We start from the raw sequence: 10,573 nt of genomic DNA, 5'->3' as shown, positions 1-10,573 counted from the left end.
GTGTTAAAGAAAATGTTATTATTGTTTTGAGGGAAAAAAAAGATATTTGGACCAAAATATTTGATGTATCTCTAATTCCATCACACCACAGAGACCAACGCTCAAGCTGCAGGTTTTCACTGTTAAGACGTGCCTGAGGACGCTTGGTCACCACCTTCACTGACCTCCTGCCTCCAGTGGGCTGAAGCTGAATGTACCCAAAACCTTCATGATGCCATTTCAGCCTTCTGCTCTATCAGCCTCTTGCTAAAGTGCTCTGAGCAGTCAGTAAGACGAGAAAAGTACTTTATAAACTTTTTTAAAAGTATTTTATACTATGGAATAAAGCATCAGTGGGGTGAGCTGCTGGAAATAAAAGGACCTCAGAGCTTCAGAGGACCTCAGGTTTGCGGTGCAGCAGTCACTCTCAGACCTGCTGCCTGATATAATCGTTGTTTTCTGATGGCCTCGTTCCCATACATGCACGCATGCGCACGCTCGTGTACGTGCGTACTGCCTCCGAACCAGACGCACCTCACAGTGTGTGTGTGTGTGTGTGTGTGTGTGTGTGTGTGTGTGTGTGTGTGTGATTCCCAGGCTTCGTGGGAAAGCTCCAGCGGCAGAGGAGGAGGAGGAGAAGCAGGAGAAGGAGGAGAAGGACTCACCGGTCAACAGTCCAGTCTGCAGCCGACATCCAGGCCACCTGTCCCGGACTTCTGGCCGGACACGCACCGCTGAGAGAAACCGGAACCCTGTGAAACTAACGTGACTTTTATTTGGAGAAAACGTTTTTTGTCTCAGGAACCTGACCCCGTGGATTAACCGCACACGCTCTTAGGGCACATTAACACCAGATCATCAGGACCCACCGGGTTTCGATCATTCATTCACTCCGGTCTGATCTCCGGTCAGCAAATTCGCAGGAATAAAAGAAGTCTTTGAAACCTTCGCGTCTCCTCCCGGGACAGACGGCCACATTTCCGCGCCAACAACGCGCTATGAAGCGGCCGTGCGAGGACAGCAGCTCCGCGGAGAGCGAGGTAGAGGAGACCATCGACGTGGGCAGCGAGAACATTTATCCGGGGTGAGATTTCACACACGTTTCTCTTTTTCTTATGACAGAAATGAAAACATCGCAGTTCGTTTAGCTTATGTCTTTATATTTCACATCGTTTCAACCTAAATGTTGACGCTCACGGAGCTCTTTATTACTGATGTGTCTAAACAAACATTAATCGCCCTAAAAATAAATGTGAGGAATTTTAGCGGTTCATAAAATGTCACAAAAGATTATTGGCAAACCTTTCATTTCTAATCAGATTTTCCAGTGAATGAGACAAAAAAGGAACATAAATAAGACATGTAAATACAGGGACTTTGTGCTTCAAAAATGAGTCAAACAAAAACGTTTGCTAATTCAGCAGATCTCCTAAAAACCGAGATGAGCACAAGCTTTTAATTATTCCTGAAAGAAAAGGCAAAGGAGAATAAACATGATGAAAACTGCGCTCGTTTTTACCGGGTGACGTCACTGAACCTTAAAATCCGCTCAAAGCTGGAAAAAGTTCAAAACAATAAAATTTTACTTTCAGCTAATTTTCCCTCCAAATTACTTTTCATGGTTTGTTTGTTTTGGTTTTGTTCAGTTTTGTATTTCTGAATTTAAAAGTGAATTTAAAGGGCTCGGTTTATTCCACATGTTCTACTATTTATATTTTACTTTATTCCTGCACAGCTGGAGTGGAGCACCCACAATTTCGTTGTACATGTATAATGGAAATAACGGGCTATTCTATTCTATTCTATTCTATTCTATTCTATTCTATGTTCACTGTTGGTGAAATGCTCAAATACTTCAGTAAAATAAAGGTACTGCAGATTCTAAATACACCCTTATAAATACCTTTAAAGTGAACTGGTGCAGTCAAATGCATGCATTTAATAGAAATCCATCAGCGTGTAATCAGCTGCTTTTATCTGCTTTTAATACGATCAGTTTAGTTGAGCGGTTCCCAAGTTAAGGGTTACTCCCCATTCGAAGGATCGCCTGATAAACCTTCGGTGTCAGAAGAAGATGAGAGGAAAGGAAATCAAAACCAGCTTCGTCTCTCCGAAATCTTGTGTAGTAATTTGCAGAGTTTAAAGGAGCTGCTTTTTCACCGGAACAGTTCAAAGACCACTGTATAAAGAAATCACGGCATACATTTTATTAAATGTGTTACAAAATTGTTACAAGACTATTTCTGTAAAACTGAACAATCTTTGTCGTTATTTAAATTTAATTGTCGCAGTATTAATATCTTAAAGGTGGTGAAACGAACAAAGCATGAAATGGAAACAGTGAAGTTAAATACCTCAGACTTACACTCTACACAGCAAAATCTCCAGTGTTAAATTAACACTAGAGAGTGTCTATATGGGTCCACACCTCTGAGTGTTAAATACAACACTGTTGAGTGTTAAATTAACACTTTTGACAGTGTTATATGTTTAAAGTAACCTAGTGAGTTTTGAAGATTAACAAAGACTAACACTGAGCAGTGCTGGTTTTCTAACACTGGAAAATAACTCAAAATGTTAGAAATATTCCAGTGTTAGAAAACCAGCACTGCTCAGTGTTAGTCTTTGTTAATCTTCAAAACTCACTAGGTTACTTTTAAACATTTAATAAACATAATTTAACACTCAACAGTGTTGTATTTAACACTCAGAGGAGTGGACCCATATAGACACTCTCCAGTGTTAATTTAACACTGGAGATTTTGCTGTGTAGTAAATGTCTTCTGTAAGAAGTATGCGGTGCTCGTTTATTATATGTTAATATAAAATTGGGAAGTTTAGTCTAATAAAATCTACTATATTTTATCCAAGCATGCAGTGTTATTAATATTCTACACTAAGTGGGGTGATCTGCAGAGGAGTGAGTGGATGATGGGTTAGAGATAAGAAATGAAGACAAACACATGATGAAATATAAATAAATATAAAAAATCTGTCACACGGATTTTTGCAGCGTTTACTCTTCTCTCTCTAACCTTCATCTCTCATAAATAAGCAGAGGAATAAACTTTGCAGTCCCGGTGTTCACATGTTTATGTCGACACAGCGGTGCTCAAACTCTGGGGCGGGTCCCCCTGGCGGGGCACAGAGACAATGCAGGGATCTTTGTGCACCACCAGGAAAATTATGCAGAGAGACTGAGGTGATAATTTATGTGTGTGTGTGTGTGTGTGTGTGTGAGAGAGGGGGGGGGGGGGTCACTGATGATTTCCTGACATTATTTTAATAAAATCGAACTTTTTATTTTTAGTTATTCATAAAAAATTTCTTGTGTGCATCATGGGCTTCTTTTCTTCTTCTGAGCATGCCTGAAAAGGTCTGAGAAAACCAAATTCCACAGTTCGTTTATTTTCCACAGACACATGAAAGAATCTTTGGTAAGATGTGGCTCTCCAACCACGACGACGCAAGTGATGGCGAGGAAGAAACGCAGAGGGGTAAGGTCACTGTTTCTGTCAGCGGATGTGTACAGGAGTATCCAACGGTGATGATTTCAACTGATTTTAATATTTTTTCTTAAGATTATCGAGAAGAGACGCAGAGACAGAATCAATAACAGCCTGTCGGAGTTACGGAGACTTGTCCCAACAGCATTTGAGAAACAGGTACCGACCGACAGTCTCCTGTTTACCTGCTGCGTGCTCAGTGGGTGTGTCTCAATTCAGGGGCTGTATAAACCAAATAAAAACCAAAAAAAATCCAAACAATAACATTTTTAAGTTATCTAAGTGACTTATATATCATGTTTAACCTGAGTAGTGAAAGACCACGCGGGGTCTGAAAACGATGTGCCGGGAGTTTGCTGTTCTTGCCGGGCTCTAGTGAGCCTTCATCACCCAGTCAGCTATCAAGTTGGCGGGTAACAGACTTCTCCGAAAACGACAGAGCACTTTTGGCGATATGTGATGTCTTGATAAACCGAGCAGATATTTGAAGTTTACACACCTACTTTCTCGCCTGAAAATATGTTAAAACTTTATATTGTGACCCAGAAAGAGCAATATTTCAAACTCTTTAGCTGCGCTCCTCCACCATTGCCGCATTTGACAAGAATTTTATATCATTATGAAAATACTGGTATTGAAAAGAGTAATAAGAGTAATATTACAACTAAGTAGCTGCCGCCATTGTTGGAAACTGGAAATGGCTGGGCCACACTATGAATCCTGGGATAGGTTGGGCCACTAAGGATACATCGACCCATCTTTCAAATTCGGGGAAATGAAGGACGCATTTGTCAGCCTAATTTGGAGCAGCCTTCTAATAGGGACATCCTTTGTCACGTCGCTTTGACGAAATCAGCCTTCAAATGCGGCCTCCAAAGGATGCAGTCCCTGAATTGAGACACAGCCACGTGTCTGTGCAGCGCTTCCACTCCACTCCAAAATACATTTGAGTGTCATCTGCAAAGAAATGTTTTCTTATATGGGAAATTTCAAGATTTGACCTTAGAAGTAGCAGACAGATGGATTAATAAATCATGAGGTCTAAAACTAAACACTAGACAGGTGAAGTAGGCAGTGAGGAGTTTCACGTACATGCGAGAAGAAACCTGAAATAATCAGCGTAGTTGTCTTGAAAACATTTATCGCAGCGTGCATGTGGGCTTGTTTACAAATTGTTGCTCAGTGCATTAAACTATCGCAGGAATAGCAGAATGGATTTTACAAAAACACAGATATAATCTACAGCAGTTTGTATTTTTAGATTACTAAGCATTAATCACTTGGATGTTACGCTCCAAGTGGAAGATTTTACAGATGATGCATTACATGAGTTTTCTTTGCTTAGCAGTTACATTTTAATCGGACTTTTGATCAGAAGCTTTTGTGCATGGACAGCTGCAATAAACTCACTCCAAGTGTGCTGCAAACATGGTTTTTATTTCATGTAAAACTTCAGTACTTGGTGAAAGTGGATCAACCCGCAGGCCTGGTTTGGAGTCACCCTCAAAAGAGGATGTTTTACTGGAATCGGTGTGAACTGTTATCTGTCGTCCCTCTCTGTCAGAGTTCAGCTAAACTGGAGAAGGCAGAAATCCTCCAGATGACTGTGGATCACCTGAAGATGCTGCAGGCCACAGGAGGAAAAGGTACCCACATTACTCCATACTACCACAATATGATTTTCTACGCTATGGTAACAACAGCTGATTGGTAGCTAGGCCATGACTGATCAGGGTTTGGATTTTGTTCTGCTGACCTCGCATAAAAACAGAGTTTGGGTATGTACTGGGAGGTCGTCAGTGTGGAAGTGATGCACAGTCAGGTTTTGGAATATTCTAAGTTAAGTAGGCAGAAAGTGACTGAATGTACGTCAGTGTGATGTCCTCTGAAGTGATACAAACAGGACTGTGTGTGTGTGTGTGTGTGTGTGTGTGTGTGTGTGTGTGTGTGTGTGTGTGTTATTGAGAGAGAGAGAGAGAGAGAGGGCGGTGGTGAGTCCATGGGAAAACGCTGCAGGGATAAAAGTAGTACTTGACCCTGAGCAGCGCTGTTTGCTTTCATAAAGCGGATTGGTGGAGGTGGGGGGCGGGCAGTGTTGGCTGCGTTCACAGGCGGTCTGTGCAGCATTTGTTTGGGTTTACAGCAGCAGAGACGGAGCTGAGAGTACGTCTGGCTCTCACAAACTGAAATCTTAGTGCAAACGTTTCTCTGGAAGTGTTTGGGAAGCAATGACGGCCGTTTGTCACGCACAGTGAAGCTGAGCGTCACTTGAAAGTGTTGAATATTGTCACTCCACAGGCTTACATCACTTCCGATCTTCACTCCACTGCAGACCTTTTCAGTAATGAGATGCGTCACAAAAAGAACGTGTCGGGTTTCTGGGATTCAGACTCAGGCCACTTTTGTTTTAATGCTCCTCAGAGCTTCAGACAAACATAAATGAACCAAGCCACAGTAAACGCAAAACTTATGCACAGTACTTTTTATGTTACATCTGAAGGGATCATGCCTTCCTCCATGGTCAACATTTTTTTAAAGAAATTTAGGCATCTCTGCTGTACTGCATGCTTAAAAGTGTGCAGCGCTGATTTTGGAAAGTGCCTGCAGCCAGTTACCTTCCAGTCCGCTCCTGAAGAAAAGCCAAGGTAAATAGAAGATGAGACTTATTTTCCTGAATTACTGCAAAAACAAAGAAACAAAATACAGCTCAGGCATAAAGACGTCTACAAATAAATCAATAAATAAGAAAGAATGAGGTGGAAAAGTCAAACAAAAAGAGGGAGCATGGCAGGGAATACAGGGGAAGGACTATTTATACACACTAGCCTGAACATCCAGCAGCAGTGCAACAAGACAAAAGTAAAAGCAGTCACACACACACACGGGAGCAAAGGTAACACAAGACATGAACAAGAAATAACCAAAGGAAACTGAAACAGACACAAGAAGACCCGCAGTGAACACAGAGACAGTGACAGAAAAACAGGACTGACAACCTTAACATCATCATTAGACTCCAAAGAGAATGGAAACAGAGGACCGAGACAGAGAAGAACACGAAAGCTCAGATTATTGGTTAATCCAGAGCACAGGTGTTGAACTCCAGGCCTCGAGGGCTGGTGTCCTGCAGGTTTTAGACACGTCCAGCTGATTTAAATGGCTAAATTACCTCCTCAACATGTCTTGAAGTTCTCCAAAGGCCTGGTAATGAACTAATCATTTGATTCAGGTGTGTTGACCCAGGGTGAGATCTAAAACCTGCAGGACACCAGCCCTCGAGGCCTGGAGTTTGACACCCCAGATCCAGAGGTTCCCAAAGAGGGACAAACAGTATCCCACATTGTGGAATTTTAGTTCACAAACACTTCTTATAATGACTAACTACTCCTGTCATTTTGGAGATGTCAGCTCTTTAAACAGTAAAGTTACAGTGGGATACAAATAATATTAGGGTGATCCTGCCACAATTTGTTCCCCCGGTTCAAATCACAGACAAACAGTATCCCACAGCTGTTTATGTTTTTGCACAGAGAGGCATTTTAAAAAAAATGTATTGATAGCGATGTTTAATATTATTACACAGGAAAAAAAACAACTACACATAAAATAATTACACCATGACGCCTCTGCCTCTCTAAATAGAGGGACAGTAACTGCGTGTGTATATGTAAGCGTGTAAAAATTGCAGATAGTCAGAGTAACAGTAACAGTATTTTATCTCTATCCGCCATTGTAGAAATTCGTCTCATGTAAACAATAACGTGGCGCACAGCGTGACGTGAAAACGGGCACATACCTTTGACGTTGCGTGACGAACTCCGTATTCCTGGTCCACAGTTAAACGCAAAAATCTCCAACCTGACAGGAGTTTTAAAAAAGTCTCAGTTTTCGGTGATTCGAAACGCTGTTTGCGTGTGGACGAAAGGGCCAAACGCATAGAAACGGCTGCGTTTTCAAAAATACCTGTGTAGGTGTGGACGAGGCGTAAAAGAGTCAGTAGTTTATTTTATTGCTACCTGTAATTTCTTGCAGTTTACTTTTATTTGTTTAATTGTTTACTAAATGTTTGAGGTATGAAATGAACCGCACGGGATTTTGAAAACAAAATATGTCTGTTGTGGTTGGAGGTTGTGATTGTGCGGGGGGGTTATTCTGTGCGGTCACATACATGCTCGATGAAGACATGAGCAGACTTTTATTTCATAGACATTTTAATGTGTAACTGATGTCAGCACTGCTCTGTGTGTCCCAACATGACACACAGGCACAGTGTTTGCATCACCTGCTCAGGTGATCGACTCTTCTTTGTTGTCTTCTACTCTTTTAAAAAAAATTATTATTCTAATTTTACTGGCCAATTAACAAACCAGTTTACAGGTGCACTACTGCTACATTGCATAGATCCCAGCATGGTGCATAAATAGGAGACTGATCAGACACTGAACCCTGAACCTTCAGCTTCACCTGTGCTCACCTGTCCTCCCACAGCTGAGCTTAAACCAACACCCCGTCACCCCAAAGTGACTGAGGGAAACCTGTTTAGTGTTTCTGGTGACGTTTGTGTTTCTGGTGGAGTTTGTAATGACTGGCTGCCCTCATAATTTTTCAATTTGATTTAGAATCTGATTTTAAGCCCCGCCTCCCTCCATGATGTTAACCCCACCCTTTTCTGCCTGCAGGTTATTTCGACGCCCACGCTCTCGCCCTGGACTTCCTGTCTCTGGGCTTCAGGGAGTGCGTGACTGAGGTTTCCCGCTACCTGAGCGCTGTGGAGGGGCTCGACTCCGGCGACCCACTGCGCTCCCGTCTTCTCTCCCACCTTGCCTCCTGTGCCTCCCAGCGTGACGCCGCCGCCCTTACAACTGCCTCCCATTCGTCACACCACCCCCAGCAGCCCCACCCCCTGCCTCACCCGTTCCACCACCCGCACCATTGGGCGGCTGCTTTGGCCGCCTTTCGTCCTTTGCCCTACAGACTTAGCGGGCTGGTTTCTCCAGACGTTGGAGGGGGCGGAGGCTCCCAGCGCGGTGTTGTCTCCTCCTCCTTTTCTTCCCATGCAGACTCCACCTCCTCCTCGCCTTCTTCCTCCTCTTCCTCATCCCTCTTGCTCCCCTGCACCCCCACCCCTCTCTCCGCCTCCCTGCTTTCCCTCTCAGCGTCGTTTCCCATCGCCCTCCACGGAGGCATTCCCATCCTCCCTCACTCCTCCTTCACCTCCTCTGCTGCCAGTCCCCCCGTCTCCTCTTCCTCGCAGACTCCACACAGCAGCAGCGGTAAACCCTACAGGCCGTGGGGAACCGAGGTCGGAGCTTTCTGACTGTGTGCTGCTCACTAACCTCTGCTGACAGTTTAACAGCCTGGAAATGTTTGAGCTCCACGGCTGGTGTTAGCATCTCGTTATTAACTTCTTGGGGATGTTTGTGACTGACTTCCACCTGCTGCTTTCACACACTGGCTCGATTCAGAACAGGAACGTGTGGTTTGTCTCCTCTGAGCATAGTTTTCATGTTTCAGCTGCTTCAAACTCACAAAAACTTTGTTGTTTAACCGAGATAAGTCAGGTTAAATATTGTTTATTACTAATTTACCTCAACCCCACATATACAATGCTACTTGCCCAAATGCTCACTAAAAGGTGAGATGTGAATGAGTCTGCCACTGAAAATAGGTCCCAACAGATGCCCAGTTTCCTCCTGTTTGTTAAAAACTAGCTTATTGTTCCAGTTTTTAAAACTGAGAAGCTACCGACAAGACGCCAGGTAATGCTGCTTATCACATCCCATTGCACCGCCACACACCAGGTGTTTTTTCACTTTGATGCACCTGCTGTGCGGTCCACATCAGGGGGCAGCAGGGCCGGGGTAGGCACTGGTCTCATGTGTCAGGTTTAACAGCCAGCAGGCTGTGGTTGGTGTTTCTACTTCTGCTTCCTGTATTTAAAATACAGCCCTTCACAGCAGAAACCCTGTACGCTGAAAAACGGCTGTCAGCGTGAGGGACACATAACCAAGCCGCACCACCAGCTTACTGTGCACCCAGCCGGGACGCTTGAGTTTGACTCTTTGACTCTCTCAGCTGCAGTTTGATGGTGTTAAAGAAATCTGTCCACACAGGTATGAAGCTCCATCTACAGGTGATTAACCACAGACTCCAGCACACCAGCGTCTTTTAAAGCAAACCTGACACAAACTCACGTTCACGTTTAACCTGACTAACACAAACAGACTTCTGTCGTATTTGATCGTTTTGATGGAGAATCTATGAAGTGACAGAAAAGTGTTCCCCAGCAGACTTCAGAAAGCTCAATATTAAATAAATAATATTGCTATTTGATTATATGAAATCTTCTTTAAAGGTTAAAGGTGAACTGTCACTGAACCTTGTGTGCCTTGTACAAATAAAGACGACTAAACAGATTGCTGCTGTAGTGAAAGCTCGAGTCGTGACGTCTTTTTCTTATTTTACTTATTTATTTTTTTTATATCTATAATTAAATTGTGAACCGGGCTCTTTACCTGTTGCTCTACTGCAACCCGAAACAGCAGCTCTGCCGCTGTTTTTGACTCTGACGTGTCAGGCAGCGTTGAAGTCTGTAAAATGATTTTTCTGCTTCATAAAAGGTGTTTTTTTGTGTACTGACAAGCGTCTCCGATATTTTTCCACCATCATGTGTGTTAATATGGTGGACAGAATATTCAGAAATGTGTTTGCAGTAAAGAGTTTATGACTATTTTTTAACAAAAAAATAAGAAACAACTCTCAGCAGTTACTGAGGGTTAGTGTTCAGAGAGAGATCTCAGGTAAGGCATGAGATCTCTCACAATGTAAATGCCACCTCATAACGTCATAATTACCACAGTAATGAGGTGGCAATTACATGCATGTTTCATCATTGTGTTTCACTGAACCATAAAGAGACTTACTGACAATAAAAAGACCAGACAAAATTAAAAACGATCACAAAATGTAAAAAAGTAACAGAAAAATGTCCTTAAATAGACACAATGACAAACACGTAAGCTACCATGAGAGAAATAATATCCTTAGTTATTTGACAGAAAAAGGCACAAAGACAAAAGAAAATGACC

At 42.9% G+C, this 10,573-nt stretch overlaps 1 protein-coding gene across 1 annotated transcript; it reads left to right on the top strand.

Moving 5' to 3' along the window:
- The first annotated feature begins 504 nt into the window (after positions 1-504).
- hey2 (hes-related family bHLH transcription factor with YRPW motif 2) lies at positions 505-10,105 on the top strand. Its single transcript, XM_082507069.1, has 5 exons — positions 505-1,063; positions 3,398-3,476; positions 3,561-3,644; positions 5,050-5,131; positions 8,165-10,105. The coding sequence occupies exons 1-5, from the start codon at positions 978-980 to the stop codon at positions 8,800-8,802; spliced, it is 969 nt and encodes a 322-aa protein (XP_082363195.1). The 5' UTR covers positions 505-977; the 3' UTR covers positions 8,803-10,105.
- Positions 10,106-10,573: the final 468 nt, after the last annotated feature.

Source organism: Aulonocara stuartgranti (genome assembly GCF_965226115.1).
Source record: "Aulonocara stuartgranti genome assembly, chromosome: 15".
Lineage (NCBI taxonomy): Eukaryota > Metazoa > Chordata > Actinopteri > Cichliformes > Cichlidae > Aulonocara > Aulonocara stuartgranti.
This window is presented reverse-complemented; position numbering and strand designations above follow the sequence as displayed.